The sequence below is a fragment of the Pseudophryne corroboree genome, chromosome 2 (assembly GCF_028390025.1).
Source record: "Pseudophryne corroboree isolate aPseCor3 chromosome 2, aPseCor3.hap2, whole genome shotgun sequence".
NCBI lineage: Eukaryota > Metazoa > Chordata > Amphibia > Anura > Myobatrachidae > Pseudophryne > Pseudophryne corroboree.
Genome location: NC_086445.1, coordinates 451,683,033 through 451,706,220, shown reverse-complemented (window position 1 = coordinate 451,706,220; position 23,188 = coordinate 451,683,033). Strand labels below are relative to the sequence as shown.

General features: G+C 46.5%; 1 protein-coding gene across 2 annotated transcripts in view; it reads right to left on the bottom strand.

Annotated features, from left to right (window-relative positions):
- Window positions 1–23,188, bottom strand: part of CLIP2 (CAP-Gly domain containing linker protein 2) — a 234,474-nt gene that overhangs the window by 55,779 nt on the left and 155,507 nt on the right. For both annotated transcript variants that reach the window (XM_063953720.1, XM_063953721.1), the window contains exon 5: window positions 895–1,108. In XM_063953720.1, coding sequence (XP_063809790.1) covers window positions 895–1,108 — 214 coding nt within the window. The remainder of the gene's footprint in view (window positions 1–894; window positions 1,109–23,188) is intronic.

Sequence of the window (23,188 nt, the reverse complement as noted above, 5' to 3'; positions counted from 1 at the left end):
TACGTACTTATGTATTGGACTGCCTTTACGTATGGTCCTCACACTCTGCTACTATGTTATGTGAAATGTTTCTGTGTTCCCCTGTATGGCACTGCAGACACTTTGTGGAGAAGAAAAAGAAGACGAAAAAGAAGAAGAAAAGGAAGAAAAGAAGAAGAAAAAGAAAAAGAAGAAGAAAAAGAAAAAGAAGAAGAAAAAGTTCCCCTGTATGGCACTGCAGACACTTTGTGGAGAAGAAAAAGAAGAAGAAAAGAAGAAGAAGAAGAAAAAGAAAAAGAAGAAGAAAAAGAAAAAAGAAGAAGAAGCAGCTCATCTCTTTACAACTCACAGTTTGGCATTGTCTGTAAACTGGGTGTGGTATTGAAAGTCGACAGCAACAAGGTCGACAATGTCTAGGTCGACCACTACTGGTCGACAGTAACTAGGTCGACAGGGTGTCTAGGTCGACAGGGTCTTTAGGTCGACATGTTCTAGGTCGACAGGTCAAAAGGTCGACATGAGTTTTTCGTGTTATTTTGGTGTCGTTTTCTTCGTAGAGTGACCGGGAACCCCAATTAGTGCACCGCTTCGCTCGCCATGCTTCGGGCATGGTGCCTTCGCTCCGCTACCGCTTCGCTCGGCACAGATTACCGTTCCAATCGTAGTCCACGTGGATCGTTAAGTATGAAAAGGTTCAAAAAAAGAAAAAAAGTGTGAAAAACTCATGTCGACCTTTTGACCTGTCGACCTAGAACATGTCGACCCAAAGACCCTGTCGACCTAGACACCCTGTCGACCTAGTTACTGTCGACCAAGTGGTCGACCTAGTTACTGTCGACTTTCAATCCGGATCCCCTGTAAACTAATGTCAGTGGTGTAGTTTAAGAAGAGAGTGAAATGAGAGCATATTCTCACCAGTCCGCTCCTGCTGGGTCTCCCTCCTACAGAGGATGCGACTGAGCTCACTGAGCTGATGGAGGAGCTGCTGGGACTGTGAGTCAGGGCAGACACTCCCATGGCCATCCTCTTGCTTTTCTTAGCTTTGGCTGGACTGGTGGATGGGAAACCAATGCGGATAACCTTATGAATGGGAGCAAAAAGGCCATACTTTGGTGGACACTGAAAATACCTGTAGTAGGAAGCAAACATAAGTTAACTATAGTTATTAGAGTGAGGCCAATCATATCATAACAATATTGAAATGGTCTATGTCACTACTGTACTATTTTACTTCTTGGAGCATACACTGTGACCCTCATCAATCACAGGCTACTCTAAATGATACTTACAGGCTCAGACCTGTTCAGTGGTTAAATGTGCTGTGTTCATAAAAGCTTATACTATTCCATGTCTGACAGCACAAATCAGGGATAGACTTGTTACATGCAGTTTGCTGATTCCCAGACCAATCAGCGATTATGTCCCCAAAAATCCTGCCGAAAGATGTAACATTACAAGCATCTGAAACGTTGATTGAACATGTGTTTTTAAAACCGTGGAGTGCCGCCCATATGCTGTTGTATTAGTTGGTGTCTGCTGTTTTCTAGGAGGGCACCCAGGTACCTACAGTATCCGTTATAGTGGAGTGCCGGACAATATTCTCTCTCTCTATCTATCTATCTATCTATCTATCTATCTATCTATCTATCTATCTATCTATCTATCTATCTATCTATCTATACAGTGCCTGAGACTGACAGACTGGGACAAAGTGAAATGTTGTTTAAGAAAGAGACGGGGCAAAAATATGCTAATGTATTTGGCTAGAGACGCCCACCAGTGGCATCTCTAATTCACCACAAAAAAAAGGTAATAAATAATACGCAGAAATATTCGGGCGCTATGAGGCGAGGTGCTCCGCTAAGCAGCATCCAATATGTAGAGGGAAGTCACTCCCAATATATAGCAAAATAAATAGATAAGGGGGAGGCTGCGCTCCAAGAGGAAAGAACAATATAATTCACTAAATGTGTTAATTTTAAAACTATTTAATAAAAGCTGGCTCGTTAAAAAACAACAATATTCTGTGCAATAATATTATGCCATATGCATTCATAAAAAGATAGAGTTTACCCTAGATGTTGGTTCAGGACATATAATATAGTAAATCTGTGGGATCCGTTCCAGGTGTTGCCCTTGGATAATATGAGAGTCCAGTAATAGTCCACTATAAAGAGTCTCTTTTGTATGGTATTAGAGAGTCCAATATTAGTTCCATATGCCGCTAGAGGATTTAATAGCGTATCCCATAAGTGGTGAGTACCTCATGCAGTGCGGTGATTGGATGGTGCCTCTCTAGGACTCCTCTGGATAGCTGGAAGATGATGAAGGCTGGTTCGGATCCAAGTAGAGACTGTCCTGCTCCAATGGGTAATGTACTAACGCGTTTCGCTGCATAAGCCTTGCAGCTTTTTCAAAGGTACCTTTGAAAAAGCTGCAAGGCTTATGCAGCGAAACGCAGTTGCTGAGCATGTTGCGATGGCTTCAGTGGCGTCTCTGTTCACTTGTGGGTGACTGCTTCACTTGTGTTGCTTCGCATTTCCGGCACTGAAAATTATCGCTGCTGCGTCAGAATTGTGACAGCATCTCAATCAGGCGTTTTGTCTGTGCTGCAAACCATTGTCAACTAAAAATGTACTTGTACTTGTCAGTGAACTCACTCATCCCGCAAAAAAAATAAAAAATCAATACAATTTTCAAAATTGGTGTTTTCATTTTTTTACTGTTTTAACTCCTAAACTGGGGGTGGGCAGCTGCCTGTCAGAGTCAGTACCACACAGCCACTACATGGCCTCCGAGTGGAATGAAAACACTCAGAGAATAGGAGGAATCTGGAATATACACATGCAGATGTAAAATCTATCAATATAAAAATATAAACTGTACTATGGGGGGTAATTCCAAGTTGATCGCAGCAGGATTTTTGATAGCAATTGGGCAAAACCATGTGCACTGCAGGGGAGGCAGATATAACATGTGCAGAAAGAGTTAGATTTGGGTGGGTTACTTTATTTCTGTGCAGGGTAAATACTGGCTGCTTTATATTTACACTGCAAATTAGATTGCAGATTGAACACACCCCACCCAAATAAAACTCTCTCTGCACATGTTATATCTGCCTCCCCTGCAGTGCACATGGTTTTGCCCAATTGCTATCAAAAATCCTGCTGCGATCAACTTGGAATTACCCCCTATGTGCAGGACTCTTAGCCAAGACTGCGGAGCAGAATCCAGGCAGCTGTTTTCTCCACATCTGTCCATTACAGCATTCACTTTCCATAGAGGAATAATTTACACTGACTATTACTGGCCATCTGCTCTAGACATATCAGGACACTCACTACTGTACTGCTAAGGCTGGTATTAGGCCGGAATAAAAGAGGAAAATTCGGGGCAGAATTCAGTATAATTATAACCACTGCTTATATTCTGCAGCTCCCAAACATGGGTCACAGCTCACCTACACATTATAAGAACAATGTATACTAAAAAGTTTTAAGCGAGTGCAAAAAATGTATGTGCAGCACAACTGAATAAAATCAATAAATCAGACTAAAAATAAAACTCTAAATATAAAGTTAATTTATGAGCTGACATTACATACCTCCCAACTGTCCCGATTTTAGGAAGACAGTCCAGTTTTTATGGGACTGACCCACCCATGGGCCACAGTGTCCTGCAGTGAGGGGGGGAACAGTTGGGAGACCCTCTCTCACTTGCTCTCTGCTTAGCAAAGCAGCAGTGAATAGATGCGGTGTGCATGCGCACATTGTCTATTCACTGGGAGAGAGGGTCCGGGGCCTGGCCAGCAGCTCACAGAGTGCTGGGCATGCCCCCATAGTGATGAAAATGGGGGCGTGGCTCATGGTCGTGGCATTCCCGCGAAGCCTCTCCCCTTTTTCCTAGGCCATGACCCTTTTCGTATGCACATGCCTTTGGTGCGTAGAAGAGTCCTGACTTGGGAATGAAGAATGTTGGGAGGTATGCTTTACATAAATATCAATAACTACAATATAACAATAAACAAACTCATGTACTTACATACCTTACAAATCTAATACTATTAAGGTATAGTTCCTGATTTTTTGCTGATGTTAATATTAATAACCTGTACATTATATACCGTTTATTACCATATTATATACATATAAGTTTTGTGCTGCCTTAAAAATATTTTTTAATATATTGTTCCTCATAATCTTTCTTTTCAAACACAGGGCCTGATTCACAGATGTATGCATACAGATGATTTACGTACATCTTTAATGTTAACTGTACTGTGCAGGTGCAGATTGGGTCCTGCATCAGCCGACACAGCGCTCGATAAGCCGCTGCTTGCCTTCGGGGATGGTGACAGGAAGCATTTCCCAAAACAGAGGCATGTCATCTCCATTTTGTGGGAGTGTGGAGGCCAGTGTCTGAGTCTTCCGACACAGATACTGTATACTGGCATCTGCAGTGTGAATCCCCAGCCATCCTGAGTAACCTGAGGGTTAAGGTGTGTACACACAGTGCCATATTACCTTGTGCAAGGAAACTTAGTGCAAATTGCAAGGTGTTAGCCACCTTGCGATCCCGATGTGCACTCCCGCGGGGTCGGTATCGCAAGGTTGGGTAGCAGGTGCAGGCAAGTCATTTTTGACTATCTAGTACTAAAGTATACTGTAGTCAAGATTGGCACTTAAGTCAAAATCGCACATAGCCAATTATCGTAAGCACACACCGCAATATCGCATAGTCCATATCGCACAGTCAAAATCGAAGATAGACAAAATCACACCGTGTGTATGCAGCTTTACTCACATGGGCAAAGTTTTGCAGAGTGATCTGATGCTGCATCTATGGCCGAAGCAGCTGATCACATAAGCGTGCAGGAGGCACAAGATGCCTCCTGCAGCATTACAAGAGACACAGCTGCTGTGCTTACTGCATCCATCAGGCCCACAGACAACTTTGTTTCAATTAGTGTTTGTTATTATTCAAACAAGGACTTCATTTTATCTTTTCCTAGAGCCATTAATACTTTTAAAATAATCAAGAAAATTAACATAAGCCAGTTGGCTGAGATGAAATGTTCCTTGTTCTGAATCTAGACCTGAGGGATGTCAGCTGGACAAGTGTATGAAGTCAGGAAAGTCTTGGATGAGACAAGTATATGTAGCCAGGAAAATGCACACAACTAATGCACAAATCTAAAGTACACAACTAACGCACACAGCTAACGGACACAATTAACGGACACAACTAATACACACAACTAATGTACACAACTAATGCACAAAGCTGACGCACATAACTAACGCACACAACTAATGCACAAAGCTGACGCACACAACTAATGCACAAAATTAATGCACACAGCTAATGTACACAACTAACACACACAGCAAACGACACAACTAATGCACACAATTAATGCAGATGGCTAATGCATACAACTAACGCACACAATGCACACAACTAAAATGCATGTTTTCTAAATCTATGGGGGTCATTCCGAGTTGTTCGCTCGCAAGCTGCTTTTAGCATCTTTGCACACGCTAAGCCGCCGCCTACTGGGAGTGAATCTTAGCTTAGCAAAATTGCGAATAGACACTTCTTAGCAGTTTCTGAGTAGCTCCACACTTACTCGGCAACTGCGATCAGTTCAGTGCTTGTCGTTCCTGGTTTGACGTCACAAACACACCCAGCGTTCGCCCAGACACTCCTCCATTTCTCCAGCCACTCCCGCGTTTTTCCCAGAAACGGTAGCGTTTTTTCGCACACACCCATAAAACGGCCAGTTTCCGCCCAGAAACACCCACTTCCTGTCAATCACATTACGATCACCAGAACGAAGAAAAAACCAAGTAATGCCGTGAGTAAAATACCTAACTGCATAGCAAATTTACTTGGCGCAGTCGCACTGCGGGCATTGCGCATGCGCATTAGCGACTAATCGCTCCGTTGCGAGAAAAAAATAACGAGCGAACAACTCGGAATGACCCCCTATATGTATATAATTAGCACACCAAACCCATGCAATATGCTGACTTCTGTGTAAAAGCATTCAGTATGACACTTGTTATATCGGTGATCATAATCACGACGCCGGGATCCCGAAGACTGTAATGCCGACAGGGATGAGTTGGGGCTGTTCTCCCCTCGCCCCTACCCCCTAACCCTATCCCACCCTTCCCACAGAATAACTGAATAATTTAAATAAATAAAATAAATAAATACATACTAAAGGCCTATACACATTAGACGATGTCGCTCTGTGAGCGTCGTCTAATGTTTCCACCCTCCCGGGCCGGCCGGTTGGCGGCTGGCTGTACACACTGAGCGATATGACCGCTCATATCGCTCAGTGACGTCACGCCTCCGCCAGCCATGCATGCAGGTCGTGGACGACAGTCCAGATCCTGCATGCATGCCCTACCGACAGCGACGATCGTTGCCGACCCGCGGGGCCGCGCATCGGTCGTCGCTGGCGGCATACACACTTGCCGTTAAATTGAGCGACGTCGCTCAGGGAGGGGGAAAATGAGCGACGTCTCTCATGTTATCGGGAAGTGTGTATGGACCTTAACTCTAACCTTCCCCCTTGGTTCCTGACCCTAAACAGCCCCCGGAGGTGCCTAAACCTAACCTCCCCCTCCCCGCAGCCTAATCCTCCCTCGGGGTGCCTAACTCTAACCCACCCTCCCCGAAGCCTTACCCTAACCTCCCCAGGTGGCGGCTAAACTAACCGGGATTACGCCCTTGGTCTACTGATTCCGGTGTCACCTTGTGACGAGTGTCGGGATTGTGGCGTCGGGATTCCAACAGCCGGGATCCCGACAGATGGCAAATTAACGCATCCCGTGTAAAAGTATAGAGGACAGTAATAGACCAAGCTTCTAAAGCTATATATAAAATACATTTAAACTTAATTTAAAAAAGGACTGCTAAAATTGTAGATGACCTACAAACTTTGAACAAAAATGGCAACAAACATTCAGTAGACCTGAATCCTGATATTTCCATGTGGCTGTGTGTGCGCCTGCATATGGAAGCCAATCCCGCACACTGCTTTTACGTCCACGGCCACACTAGTCATTTTTAGTATCTGGACTTGCACTTAATCAATGCTGTTTGCAAAAGATTTGTCTGAAATAGGTGGTCAGTTGGTGCCTGCAGGCTGCAATCGAGCATGGGAACCACCTTACATGAACCACAACACTTCCTGGACACACTAACAAGACAGAACAGTTCTGTGCAAAAGCATGGCCGCATCCTTATTACCGCGCAGAAATGGCCACTTCACAGAAAGTGTGGTCAGTTGACGGATGGATCAATCCATACACACTAGCAATCTCTGGGGGTCATTCCGAGTTGTTCGCTCGTTATTTTTTTCTCGCAACGGAGCGATTAGTCGCTAATGCGCATGCGCAATGTCCGCAGTGCGACTGCGCCAAGTAAATTTGCTATGCAGTTAGGTATTTTACTCACGGCATTACGAGGTTTTTTCTTCGTTCTGGTGATCGTAATGTGATTGACAGGAAGTGGGTGTTTCTGGGCGGAAACTGTCCGTTTTATGGGTGTGTGCGAAAAAACGCTACCGTTTCTGGGAAAAACGCGGGAGTGGCTGGAGAAACGGAGGAGTGTCTGGGCGAACGCTGGGTGTGTTTGTGACGTCAAACCAGGAACGACAAGCACTGAACTGATCGCAGATGCCGAGTAAGTCTGGAGCTACTCAGAAACTGCTAAGAAGTGTCTATTCGCAATTCTGCTAATCTTTCGTTCGCAATTTTAAAATGCTAAGATTCACTCCCAGTAGGCGGCGGCTTAGCGTGTGCAAAGCTGCTAAAAGCAGCTTGCGAGTGAACAACTCGGAATGACCCCCTCTGTCCGTGTGCATACATATAATCTGGCGCGTGTGTGGCCACCGATTTCTTACACTGGTGCATGCCCAGAATGCAAAAACCCATGAAATCCCTTGGAGATCCCTCTGCATTTCCACTTACATTGGACTTAGACCTATTAGTTTTTGTGATTGTGTAATGCGATTAGATATGTATTTTATAAAGGTTGTTGTTTAGATTTTCTTTAAACTTGTCTTTAGAGGACTACCGGGGGCGGAGCCAACGAGTATGGCTGCTTTTTAATACAGCTCCCTGAGCTGATACAAAATCCTCCACGATCCCCTAATTTTGGCACTAATTTTGACATCAGGACATCATATTCTTGTTGCCGGCATCTTAGGGAACACTGGGATATCGAAATTGTTAAGGAGGTTAAATGATTGCCCCGGAGTCAGGCCATTGGAAGAGACGACCAGCATGACCGCCAACATGGCGTTGGCGCGAAAGTGATGTCGGCTGTGTAGCGGGGCGCACACGTCCCGAGGACACCTATCACTATTTGGACACAAAGCCATCTCGTCCTACAACTTCTATTGCCCTGGGGGAACGAGCCGCTGTGAGCGGCGGAGCGGTGGAACGGGACGCAGATCGGAACAAGCTGGGGCATCCCGGACAGATGACGTGGCCCCTACAGCATAGACCGCCGGGTCGCTGGATTGTGAGTACTTCCCTGTTTGCGGGTCTTAAAGCAAATACATCGCCTATTGGAGACGGCGTTCGGGTCAATTACAAAGGACGAGTGACTGCCTTCTGAACTGTCTACGCTACAAACTTACTGGAATCCACTCTGACCTGGGGGAGCTTCACAGCGGTCACAGACAGCGGCACTGAGCGGCAGAGTTACCCGGCCGCATGCAGAGACACCCGCGGGGAAGACGAATCTGAGCTCAGTGACGACGAGCACAGGGCGCTTGGACTTACGGGGCTCCCCACGACACACCTCCCTGATCCGCGCATACACGGCTCACGCTGCTCTTTTGCTCGCTCTCCCCCAGGTACTAACTCTGTATGTATTACCCCCATCCTTTTCCATTAACAGCTTTTAACACTGCCTACACTCTCCCTATACTTTAACCCGTTCCCCCCTTGTGTGTTTCCCGTGCCCCCCCTTCCTTGCTCTCCCTCCCCACTCCGTGATCCCTCTTGATTTCCCCTCTCCTCTGGTCCCTCCATAACTCCGGCCAACAGGGATTTTATTGTGACCGGAAAGCTGTCACTTCATGAACAGTGATTACGGAAAGCTGCAGGGTGAGCTGCTTTGAGCTGTTCTGTGGACTGCTCACAACCTGGCTCCAGTTTTCTCCCACATCTATCTGAAAACGCAGACTATCCGATACAATGGAGGAACTGTATGTGATCTTTTGAATTGAAAGACTATTGTGGTTTGAGATGTCCCGTTGCTCAATTCTCGTTTAGGCTGTACTACCAACTAGTGGTTAACTACTAGCAAGTTGCTCAGTTACGTTTTGTTAATTTTCTTCCTTCACTGATACTGTTTGTTTTATTTTTATTTCTTTTTGAATTGTGCAACCTATGGTTATTCTCACATGATTATTTATATTCAGCAAGCTATTGTACTGCCCTGGGTTTTGCCTCCACCTGGCGGTTACGAGACGTCATGACTATGACGTGCCTTAATCTGCATATTATGTGAATTGATGTTTGATTTTTTTTATTTTCGCTGAGTGGCTCTGACATATCTTCCAACTTGAGCTCTTACGTGAGATGTTTTATTATCATATACCACCGTGTGTTCATATCAAGGCCTTCCAACCCTTGTGTATAGCGGTCTAGCGTCCGGTTGATGGACAAATACGTCCATAAGACTTCAGCGGTTAGACCTTCCCAATCCTCAGTGAATACAAGAATGAGTAAAAATAAAAACACTGCGGGGAAACCTAACCCTCCCCTCTCCTCCAGCTGTGGGCAATCCCCAGGACCAGCCTGGCTCAGCCTGACCAGCCCTCTTCAATGCATATGGCACAGGAGCTCTCGTGACTCCTCATGCCCCAAATTGACAAGAAACTTGAAAATATCCCTCTAATTGATAAGAGGTTGGAACAGATACAAACACTACTAGACTCCACACTTGCAAAGATTGATCAGAACACCTCACGGATAAATTCCTTAGAGCAAAGGGTTGGTGACGGGGAGGACCAGATACATACACTCCAACGTTCCACTGACACCCAAGATTCATCCCTTAAGGCTTTGCAGGCAAAAATAGATGATCTTGAGAACAGGGATAGGAGATCGAATTTACGCTTCATGGGCATCCCCGAAGTAATCAGGGACGGACAGTTATCAGATTTTATAATAAATGACCTATTCTTAGCTCTAGATATCTGTTATTACTGGTGTTTGAACTGTTATGCACACCAGTGCCTGCAGGAATGTACTGGTGTCTGAACAGAGAGGGATGCAAAACAAATGAACTCACAGACAGACTGGGAAATATGACATAACGTACACAGAAGGTGATAGGGTAACAAAACCAACACAGAGTGAACAGAGAAGCCCAGAGGCTAAGAAACTGGGTGTCTCCCTAGTATTAGAAATGCTCAGATGGAAAAAGCAAGATGTTGTGTTTTAATACGTAGAGAACCCGAAATGCTGTTGCTAAGGGCAACAGCAAAACCCTAAAGGGTTACCAACGGGTGTGGCAGTAAACTCCTTGGTCAGAGATGGAATAATAGACACAAGGAGAGTCTCCACAATCCTAATTCTCACTTGCAGGGCCCAGGTACAGCTTACTGCCACTAAACTGACACATGGACACCCTGCACAGTGAGAGAGGATTAAGCAGGCAGGTCTGAAAGTACAGCCACAAACCTGCTGGGTTCACAGAATATCAAAAGAACCTCAGCAGGCTAAACGACTGACTCCAGTCTTACTGCTAGGTCTGGATTGGCAGAGTGTAGTACCAAATCCCCAGGCCTATTTGCAGTAAGCAACAACAAATACAAAGCTACACAGTACTGGCTAACTTTCAGGAACTGACTAACAAACAAAGATTCAGCAGCATCTGCTTAACCTGAGAAGAGGCCTTATAAAGCAGGTGCTGTCCACGCCCCCCTCAGACCTCACAGACTGTGAGCACAAAAACCAGCACCGGATCCCCTGCCTGTAACCACTGCACAGCAAAAGACCCGAACCGGAGTATCAGCTGCGCTCAGGTTACTCCGCTAGCACTTGTCTCCCGGTTGCCATGACGACGTGGCAGCACAGGGCAGGAGACCCTAACAATATCGCAGATTCCCCATTTCTGCCACACATTGAAAGGGCACATAAAATTGGTCCTACTCGCCCTGATGTTGATGTGAAACCAAGGCCTGTCATCGCAAAGTTTATGGATTTTCGCATGAAGGAACATGTTTTGCGCTCCTACCGCAAAATCCCGCAATTGCTAGTGAATGGCAAACGTATTTTGCTTTTTCAAGATTTCTCTGCCTCTGTTGCGCAAAAGAGGAGAGTTTTCTGACGTTTGCAAATTGCTTCACGTGAGCAATACTAGATTTGCGCTGATGTATCCAGCTAAGTTGCGTATTCATGACAATGGTCGCACACTACTATTTGCTGATCCTGTTACTGCCAAATCCCACGTCACACGTATGTTGAATCCTGGGATCCCGTAACACAAGTGATAGCTATAATGCTACTGCATGTTTACTACCCTAGGGTGGTTTATCTTCCACAATTAAGAGACCATAGGTCCCGTTCTATGCTACTCAGCTTAACCTTAAATGCCATATTTAAATAAGATTTTACTTACCGGTAAATCTATTTCTCGAAGTCCGTAGAGGATGCTGGGGACTCCGTAAGGACCATGGGGAATAGACGGGCTCCGCAGGAGATAGGGCACTTTAAGAAAGCTTTGGATTCTGGGTGTGCACTGGCTCCTCCCTCTATGTCCCTCCTCCAGACCTCAGTTAGGGAAACTGTGCCCAGAGGAGATGAACAGTACGAGGAAAGGATTTTTGTAAATCTAAGGGCAAGATTCATACCAGCCACACCAATCACACCGTACTTGTGATAAACTACCCAGTTAACAGTATGAACAATAACATAACCTCGGTTCAAACCCGATCAACTATAACATAACCCTTATGTAAGCAATAACTATATACAAGTCTTGCAGAAGAAGTCGGCACTTGGGACGGGTGCCCAGCATCCTCTACGGACTACGAGAAATAGATTTACCGGTAAGTAAAATCTTATTTTCTCTAACGTCCTAGAGGATGCTGGGGACTCCGTAAGGACCATGGGGATTATACCAAAGCTCCCAAACGGGCGGGAGAGTGCGGATGACCCTGCAGCACCGATTGAGCAAACAGGAGGTCCTCCTCAGCCAGGGTATCAAACTTATAGAACTTTGCAAAGGTGTTTGACCCCGACCAAGTAGCAGCTCGGCACAGTTGTAGTGTCGAGACCCCTCGGGCAGCCGCCCAAGAAGAGCCCACCTTCCTAGTGGAATGGGCCTTAACCGATTTAGGCAATGGCAATCCTGCCGAAGAATGCGCCTGCTGAATCGTGTTACAGATCCAGCGAGCAATAGTCTGCTTTGAAGCAGGAGCGCCAACCTTGTTGGCCGCATACAGAACAAACAGAGCTTCGGTCTTCCTGATCCTAGCCATTCTGGTCACATAAATCTTCAAAGCCCTGACCACATCCAGGGACTCTGAATCCTCCAAGTCCCATGTAGCCACAGGCACGACAATAGGTTGGTTTATATGAAAAGATGAGACCACCTTGGGCAGAAATTGAGGACGAGTCCTCAACTCTGCCCTATCCACGTGAAAAATCAGGTATGGGCTTTTATATGATAAACTCGCCAATTCCGAAACCCGCCTTGCAGAAGCTAAGGCCAACAACATGACCACTTTCCAAGTGAGGTATTTCAACTCAACTGTTTTGAGTGGTTCAAACCAAGGTGACTTGAGGAAACTTAATACCACGTTAAGGTCCCAAGGCGCCACCGGAGGTACAAAGGAAGGCTGAATATGCAGCATGCCCTTCACAAAAGTCTGTACTTCAGGAAGAGAAGCCAATTCTCTTTGAAAGAAAATGAATAAGGCCGAAATTTGAACCTTTATGGACCCTAATTTTAGGCCCAAATTCACTCCCGTTTGAAGGAAGTGAAGCAGACGGCCCAACTGGAACTCCTCCGTAGGAGCAGCTCTGGCCTCACACCAAGAAACATATTTTCGCCATATACGGTGATAATGTTTCGACGTCACGTCCTTCCTAGCCTTGATCAGGGTAGGAATGACCTCCTCCGGAATCCCTTTTTCCGCTAGGATCCGGCGTTCAACCGCCATGCCGTCAAATGCAGCCGCGGTAAGTTTTGGAACAGACAGGGCCCCTGCTGCAGCAGGTCCTGCCTTAGAGGAAGAGGCCACGGACCTTCTGTGAGCAACTCTTGCAGATCCGGATACCAAGACCTCCTTGGCCAATCTGGAACAATGAGGATTGTTCTGACCCTTCTTATTCTTATTATCCTCAACACATTGGGTATGAGAGGTAGAGGAGGAACACATAGACCGATCTGAACACCCAAGGTGTCACCAGAGCGTCTACCGCAACCGCCTGAGGGTCTCTTGACCTGGCGGAATACCTCTTTAGCTTTTTGTTGAGGCGAGATGCCATCATGTCTATCTGAGGCAGTCCCCACCGATCCGTGATCTGTGTGAAGACTTCTTGATGAAGTCCCCACTCTCCCGGATGCAGGTCGTGCCTGCAGAGAAAGTCCGCCTCCCAGTTGTCCACCCCGGGATGAACACTGCTGATAGTGCGCTTACATGGCCTTCAGCCCAGCGTAGAATCCTGGTCGCCTCTGCCATGGCCACTCAGCCCCTTGTGCCGCCTTGGCGGTTTACATGAGCCATTGCCGTGACAATGTCTGACTGAATCAGAACCGGTTTGTTCCGAAGCCATTCCTCCGCTTGGCGTAGGGCGTTGTATATGGCTCTCCACTCCAGGACATTGATGTGGAGACCAGTCTCTAGGTTTGACCAGAGACCCTGGAAATTTCTTCCTAGTGTGACAGCTCCCCAACCTCGGAGGCTCGCGTCCGTGTTCACCCGGACCCAGTCCTGAATGCCGAACCTGCGACCCTCCAGGAGCTGAGCACTACGCAGCCACCACAGGAGAGACACCCTGGCCCTGGGAGACAGGGTGATCCGTTTTTGCATGTGTAGATAGGACCCGGACCATTTGTCCAATAGGTCCCATTGAAAGGTCCTTGCATGGAACCTGCCGAAGGGGATGGCCTCGTATGAAGCCACCATCTCGTGCAATGATGCACTGAAACCTTTTTTGGCTTTAATAGGTTCCTGACCAGAGCTACTAGCTCCTGAGCCTTCACCACTGGAAGAAAAACTCTTTTTTGGTCTGTGTCTAGAATCAGGCCCAAAAAGGTCAGACGCGTTGCAGAGACTAGCTGGGATTTCGGTAAATTGAGACTCCAGCCGTGCCTCTGCAACGTCTTCACGGACACAGACACGCTGTCCAGCAACTTCTCCCGAGATCTCGCCTTTATGAGGAGATCATCCAAGTACGGGATAATTGTGACGCCCTGCCTGCGCAGGAGCACCATCATTTCCGCCATTACCTTGGTGAAAATTCTCGAGGCCGTGGAAAGACCAAACGGCAACGTCTGAAATTGGTAGTGACAGTCCTGTACTGCAAATCTCAGGAACGCCTGGTGAGGAGGGAAAATCGGAACATGAAGGTACGCATCCTTTATGTCCAGGCACACCATCCAATCCCCTCCCTCCAGGCTGGCGATGACCGCTCTGAGTGATTCCATTTTGAACTTGAACCTCTTCAAGTACAGGTTCAGGGATTTCAGATTTAAAATGGGTCTGACCGAACCGTCCGGTTTCGGTACCACAAACAGGGATGAATAATAACCCTCTCCTTGCTGGAGATGAGGAACTTCGACTATCACCTGTTGAATGTACAATTTGTGAATAGCAGCTAACACCAGCTCCCTCTCCGACGGGGAAGCCGTCAGAGCCGATTTGAAAAACCGGCGAGGAGGCATGTCTTCGAATTCCAGTCTGTATCCCTGGGAAACCATCTCTATTGCCCAAGGATCCACCTGTGAGAGTACCCAGACGTGGCTGAAAAGACGAAGACGTGCCCCCACTTGATCTGATCCCCCCGGAAAGCCCCAGCGTCATGCGGTGGACTTTGCGGAAGTAGGGGATGACTTCTGCTCTTGGGAACTAGCCGAGTGCAGCTTTTTTCCCTTGCCTTTACCTCTGGCAACAAAGGACGATCCTTGTACCTTCTTGCTTTTATTGGAACGAAAGGACTGCATTTGATAATGCGGTACCTTCTTAGCATGCTGCGGGGGAACATAAGGTAAAAAATTCGATTCACCGGCCGTAGCAGTAGAGACAAGGTCCGAGAGGCCTTCTCCAAACAACTCCTCCCCCTTGTAAGGCAATGACTCCATATGCCGCTTTGAGTCGGCGTCTCCCGTCCACTGTCGGGTCCACAAGAGTCGCCTAGCAGAAATAGACATAGCGTTTAATCTGGAGCTTAGTAAACAAATGTCTCTCTGAGCATCCCTCATATACAAGGCAGAATCTCTGATATGCTCAATGGTCATTAGAATGGTATCCCTATCTAAGGTGTCAAATTCCGTAGATAAGGAGTCTGCCCATGCCACGACAGCACTACAAACCCAGGCCAACGCCATGGCCGGTCTACCGATAGTTCCTGAATGTGTGTAAATGTGCTTCATGGTAATTTCCTGCTTGCGATCAGCAGGATACTTGAGGGAAGCAGTATCCGGAGAAGGCAGTGCCACCTTCTTGGATAAGCGTGTCAGTGCCTTGTCTACTTTAGGCGAAGATTCCGATTGTATCCTATCCTTCTGTGGAAAAGGATACGCCATAAGAATCCTTTTGGGAACATGTAGCCTCCTATCCGGAGACTCCCAAGCCTTTTCGCACAAATTGCTTAGCTGAAATGAGGACGGAAACGTGACCTCAGGCTTTTTCCCTTTATACATGTGAACCCTCGTGTCAGGGACGGTTCCGGTATGAATGGTCGACCATGTTATGGTCGACAGTCATTAGGTCGACCACTATTGGTCGACATTGACATGGACACATGGTCGACACATGAAAATGGTCGACACATGAAAGGTCGACATGAGTTTTTTTACTTTTTTTGGTGTCGTTTTTTGCGTAAAGTGACTGGGAACCCCAATTAGTGCACCGCGTCCCCTCGCATGGCTCGCTTCGCTCGCCATGCTTCGGGCATGGTGCCTTCGCTCCGCTACCGCTTCGATCGGCACACTTTACCGTTCCAATCGTAGTCCATGTGGATCGTAAAGTATGGAAAAGTTCCCCAAAAGAAAAAAAAGTTAAAAAACACATGTCGACCTTTTCATGTGTCGACTTTCACGTGTAGACCATTTTCATGTGTCGACCATGTGTCCATGTCGACCATGTCAATGTCGACCAATAGTGGTCAACCTAATGACTGTCGACCATAACATGGTCGACCATGTGAACGGATACCGTCAGGGACAGGGGGTTCCTCAGTGATATGCAAAACCTCTTTTATGGCAATAATCATGTATCGAATACCATTTGCCACCTTGGGCTGTAATTTTGCATCCTTATAGTCGACACTAGAGTCAGTATCTGTGTCGGTATCTGTGTCAGCGACCTGGGATATGGGGCGCTTTTGAGACCCTGAAGGTCCTGGCGCCACAGGGACAGGCACGGTCTGGCTACCTGACTGATCCCTAGCTTCAGCCTTGTCTAACCTTTTATGCAGGAGATTCACATTTGCATTTAAGACATTCAGCATATCCACCCAGTCCGGTGTCGTCGTTGCCGGCGGCAACCTGACATTCAAACACTCCCCCTCCACATTAAGCGAGCCTTCCTCGTCAAACATGTCGACACACACATACCGACACACTTCACACACACAGGGAAACTCTTTTCTGAAGACAGTATCCCCTTTAAGGCCCTTTGGAGAGACAGAGAGAGAGTATGCCAGCACACACCCCAGCGCAATGACCCTGGAGACCAACACAAAATGTTTTTCCCCCAGCAGCGCTGTATAATATCTTATCCACCAATTATGTGCCCCCCCCCTCTCTTTTAAACACCCCTTCACCGTGTGTAAGCAGGGGAGAGTCCGGAGAGCTTCCTCTCAGCGTTCTGTGGAGAGAAAAATGGCGCTGGTGAGTGCTGAGGGAGAAGCCCCGCCCCCTCGGCGGTGGGCTTCAGTCCCGCTCAAAGTTATTGAAAAATGGCGGGGGCTCTTTTATATACATGTACAGTGCCCACCTGTACATGTATATTGTCTTTTGCCATAAGAGAGGTGTCATATTGCTGCCCAGGGCGCCCCCCCTGCGCCCTGCACCCGTACAGTGACCGGAGTATGTGAGGTGTATGGGAGCAATGACGCACAGCTGCGGTGCTGTGCGTTACCTCAGCGAAGCTCTGAAGGCTTCTGCCGCCTAAGACGTCTTCTGACTTCGTTTCTTCTGGCTCTGTGAGGAGAACGGCGGCGCGGCTCTGGGGGTGGACGCCCAGTAAGAACCTGTGTTCACCCCCTCTGGAGCTAATGGTGTCCAGTAGCCGAGGAAGCAGAGCCTATCATTTAAAAAGGTCTGCCCCTCTCTCCTCAGTCCCTCGATGCAGGGAGCCTGTTGCCAGCAGTGCTCCCTGTAAAAATGTCGAAAAAATCCAAACAAAAATGCTTTCTAGGCAGAGAACACAGGGGAGCTCCATGCAGTGCTCCCATCTTGCTCTGGGCACAGTGTAAAACTGAGGTCTGGAGGAGGGACATAGAGGGAGGAGCCAGTGCACACCCAGAATCCAAAGCTTTCTTAAAGTGCCCTATCTCCTGCGGAGCCCGTCTATTCCCCATGGTCCTTCGGAGTCCCCAGCATCCTCTAGGACGTTAGAGAAATATTGCTGTGGTCCTCGCCAGCGCTACCGGAGTCTAGATATTTTGGTACTCCATACCTTATACCCTGAGTTGGTTTAGTTTACACATGAGTGAGGCCTTTGGTCTCATTATATGCTACTCAGCTTAATTTAAATGCTACATTTAATATTGATGTGTTCCTCGCCAGTGCTACCGGACGGTTTAGCACTTGCGTTGTTGCTATTTTGGTTTGGAAAATGTGAAAATTGTTATGTGAAGCAATGTGTGTTTTTTTTGTTTTTCTTTTTGTTTTGCCCGTGCCGCGCCTCCCTCACCCAGTCTGTTGCTGAGCTCTATGATACAATGTGGTTTTGGTTGTCCCTCTCCGCTCGCTGGGACGGGGGAGGGCGACTTTGTGATGTACTGTTCCTTCTGGATTGGCACCCTCGGGTGGGTGTAGATTAGCGGACTCATGACTGACTCCGGTACAGGGGCCTCTTCGTCGGATACCTGCTTTAAGATTCTGTCCTGGAATGTGGGCGGCCTTAACTCCCCAATTAAACGTAAAAGGGTTATCACGCATTTGAAGCGGTTTAAACCTCAAATTATATTTCTCCAAGAGACTCATTGGATGTCGGGCGCCTCCTCTGCTCTTCGGGCACCTTGGTTAGATAACTGTATCTCCGCAGATAATACAAGGAAAACTAGGGGGGTTGCGATCCTCTTTAGTAAAAATTTACAGTACACTGTTTTGAACTCTGTCATTGCCCCAGAGGGGCGTTATTAAATTTTAGATGTGGAAGTTTGGGGTAAAAAGTATACACTGGTAAATGTCTATGCACCCAATGTCGAGACCGCTGCCTTCCTCCAAGAATTAAGTTCTCAGCTGTTGCAACGCGACAATTTTCAGCTTGCCCTGGGGGGCGACTGGAACACTGTTGATGATCCTACTATTGATAAATGTCCTGTCCCACGCACTTCACGGTCTCCTTTTTGGACACACCTTCAAACTTTAAAAGTCTCCCTCCAGCTTACTGACATTTGGCGTCTTCTAAACCCCTCCGACAAATGATTTACTTTCTTTTCTGGGGTTCATCGATCCTGGTCCAGGATTGATTCAATTTTAGTTGCGGATTCTCTAGGTACACGGGTCGCGCATGCTGATATCCATAACATTTTAATATCGTATCATGCTCCTGTGACATTGACGCTGCAAAGAACTCTTCAGTCGGGGGGCTCCAGGAATTGGAGATTTCCGAGTTATCTTTATAATTGTGACGATTTTCGGAAATTTTTGATAACCAATTGGGCCAACTTCTTAGACGATAACTTAGAACACTGGGATCGCCCAAATACTTTCTGGGGTGCGGCAAAGGCTGTTCTTCGGGGTCAAATTATTGAATATGTTCATAGATTGAAAAAGAAAAATTTGGCGACTTATACTGCTTTACAATCGGAGTTAACTGCTGCGTTGCAGCATCATCTTACCCTGCAGACTGATGAGTCTTTGCGGCTTTATTTGCAGGCCAAGCAACTATTGAATGACCATTTGCTGGCGCAAGCAAAGCGTGACGTGGTATTTTCTCTCATAAGTATTATCAATGGAGTAATAAATCTGGTCGACTATTGGCAAATATGGCTAGGAAGAAAACAACTCGTAAATTCATAACGGCTATTAAACATCGAGATACGGGGCACCTCCTTACCACTTCCCCTGCTATAGTGAAACATTTTGAGTCTTATTTTGCCGACTTATATTCTGATCTCCCTTTCAGTGAACCTACCCATGCCACACTTTTACCTGACACAGTTTTACCTCCTATAACGAGTGCACAGTCGGATTTACTGGTGAGTGCAATTACTGAGGAGGAATTTGTCTCGACAATGTCCAGACTCCACCTGCACAAATCTCCAGGCCCGGATGGCCTCTCCAATGAATTTTATAAAATCCTTCAGCCTCACATAATTCCGACTCTGCTAGAATTGTTTAACAGCCTTTTGCATCACCGTGCCCCTTTTCACCATTTCACAACAGCCCATACTGTTTTAATCCCTAAACCCGCCCAGGACCCACAACTGGTGACTTCATACAGGCCCATTACGTTATTAAACACTGACATAAAACTATTTACCAAGATTTTGGCAGATCGACTACAGACGATTCTCCCCCACGCTTTAACTAGTCATCAGCTTGGCTTTGTTCGCAATACACATTCGGTAAAGGGAATTCGGGCTGCTATTGCTGCAGTCATAGCCTCTGCTCAGTCGCCCCAGTCCAAGAATATACTCCTCAGTCTGGACACTACTAAGGCCTTCGATACGGTACTTTGGCCCCATCTATTCAAGGTCTTAGAACGTAGACTATTCCACCAAGACTTTATTAATATTATTCGTTATTTATACGATTTTCCTTCCACTACCCTCTTACTGAACGGCTATACCAGTGATCCGGTGGTTATGCATCGTGGCACACGGCAGGGTTGCCCCTTGTCTTCCCTGTTGTTCAACTTGGCCATAGATCCCCTCCATCGTTTACTATTAACTGACACTCAGTTTCATGGAATTCAGATAGGTCGCAGGGAACTAAAACTTACAGCATTTGCCGATGATCTACTGCTTTACGTTTCAGATCCAGGGACTTCCTTGACTCATATATTTAATTTACTGCAGGCGTATGGACATGTTTCTGGTTTCAACGTTAACTGGTCAAAGTCGGTGGCACTAAGACTGGGGAGTGGATCGTTTTTAAGGGACGGGGTGGGAGCTTACCATTAAAATGGAGCTCAGATCAATTAACCTATCTAGGGATTCAGATATCGAGAAAACCGGAGCGAATATACTCCCTAAATTTTACCTCGGCTATCCAAAAAATTGAAGCAGAACTTGACACCTGGAAATCTATGCCTTTATCATACATGGGGAGAGCTAGCTTGATTAAGATGATATCATTCCCCCGTCTGATGTACTTTATTCAAGCCATGCCACATGTGCTTCTACCTAAAGATGTTCAACATATCAATTTTCTTTTTAGAAGATTTATATGGCAGGGAGGGAAACCACGTATAGCGTTGATTAAGCTACAGCAAACCACAGGGAACGGGGGAATTCATTTTCCTAATGTTCTTTGGTACTCCCAAGCCGCTCAACTACGATACTTACATGACTGGTTGCACAATGACAACAACTACACGAACACTGACTTAGATAGGGAATTTTTACAAGGGGGGGAATCTAGTCACCTTTCTACATCTACATACTCAAGAGGTGTCTGAGGAGTTGAGGAGGAACCCACTATTGTGGAACATTAAAAAGCTATGGACGGATATACGAAATAAACTTGATCTAAATGCCCACAAATCATTATACCTTCCGTTCATGGCTAATCCGGACTTCCAGGAGGGTCGGGCTCACTATCCGTTTAACAGCTGGCGGGTGGGGGGTGTTTCCAAGATAGGTCATCTAGTAGATATACAAAGCTCGAGGCCGCTCACGTTCCAGGAGGCCACCGCTAGATATCTAGTTTTGTTGGCCTATCCTGTGGCCTTTCTTTTAGCTCAACACTATGTTTCTGCTACTATCAGATGTTTCTCACCTATGGACTGGAACAATCCGATAGATAAACTGCTGCAACAAACCCCTAGGGTTAGTAAGGCAATATCGATTGCATATGGTTATTTTCGGAACGTTCTGGACTACTCTACGGGACAGGGAGGTATCAGGTCCTGGAAGGACTGTCTCCCTGGGATTGAGACAACTGACTTACTTGCGGCCCATGTAAAGGCTTGTAAATTATTTCCCTCTTCTAGGTATAAGGAAATGTCTCTTAATATTTTACACAGGACTTATTTATCGCCGCATAGAAGGTGCCTGATAGGACTAGCTGACACGCATGCATGTTGGAAATGTGGCGCTCCCCAGGCAGACCTATATCACTGCCTGTGGACCTGCCCTATGATTAGACAGTTCTGGATAAATATAAGGAACTACTTGACGGCTAACCTAGTGAACTATTGGAGATTGTGTCCAGAATGGGCGCTTTTCTGTATTTTCTCACCGGACCAACGTCTCTCTCAGGGAAGTAGAAAGCTGCTGCTGGCAGTCAGTATAGCGGCCAGGAAGGCTATTCTGCAAGTATGGATTGCTAGAGATCCACCTACACTTTCATTATTTAAGGCCAAATTATTTTATCTCTTTAGGATGGAGTGGATAGGAATTTTGCTAGAAAAAGATACTAAGATACAGAGATTTTTTGAAGTATGGGAGAGCTATATAACGACCTTGTCGACAGCGGTTAGGGTGCAGCTCCATAACTCCTTGTCTAATACAGAATGGTTTTTAACTAGAATGGTTGCGGGAGATCCGCCGATTGTGCTTTAGAACTGATTGTCAGTCTGGGCTCGGCGGACGACTGGGGGGGGGGAGATGGCGTACAGACACGGGTGTTTTTTTTTTTTTTTTGTCATCTTGACCTGCATATGTCTGGGTCAGCTGATTGGACTAGATTTTAATTCAATGGATACTGAAGCCTCCAGAGACATGCTCCATACAAGTGTAATATTATTGTTCTTACTATAATTGATATGTCTCTTGACTGAGGACTCAGTTGTATTCTTATCTGTTCCCTTCTCGCATTTACCCTTCCAACATAGGCTTGACCTAATGTAAATGTTTATGTACGTATCACATATATTGCTTCAATAAAAATATGTTGAAAAAAATAAGAATTTACTTACCGATAATTCTATTTCTCATAGTCCGTAGTGGATGCTGGGGACTCCGTAAGGACCATGGGGAATAGCGGCTCCGCAGGAGACTGGGCACATCTAAAGAAAGCTTTAGGACTAACTGGTGTGCACTGGCTCCTCCCCCTATGACCCTCTTCCAAGCCTCAGTTAGGATACTGTGCCCGGACGAGCGTACACAATAAGGAAGGATTTTGAATCCCGGGTAAGACTCATACCAGCCACACCAATCACACCGTACAACTTGTGATCTGAACCCAGTTAACAGCATGATAACAGAGGGAGCCTCTGAAAAGATGGCTCACAACAATAATAACCAGATTTTTGTAACAATAACTATGTACAAGTAATGCAGACAATCCGCACTTGGGATGGGCGCCCAGCATCCACTACGGACTATGAGAAATAGAATTATCGGTAAGTAAATTCTTATTTTCTCTAACGTCCTAAGTGGATGCTGGGGACTCCGTAAGGACCATGGGGATTATACCAAAGCTCCCAAACGGGCGGGAGAGTGCGGATGACTCTGCAGCACCAAATGAGAGAACTCCAGGTCCTCCTCAGCCAGGATATTAATTTTGTAGAATTTTACAAACGTATTTGCTCCTGACCAAGTAGCTGCTCGGCAAAGTTGTAAAGCCGAGACCCCTCGGGCAGCCGCCCAAGATGAGCCCA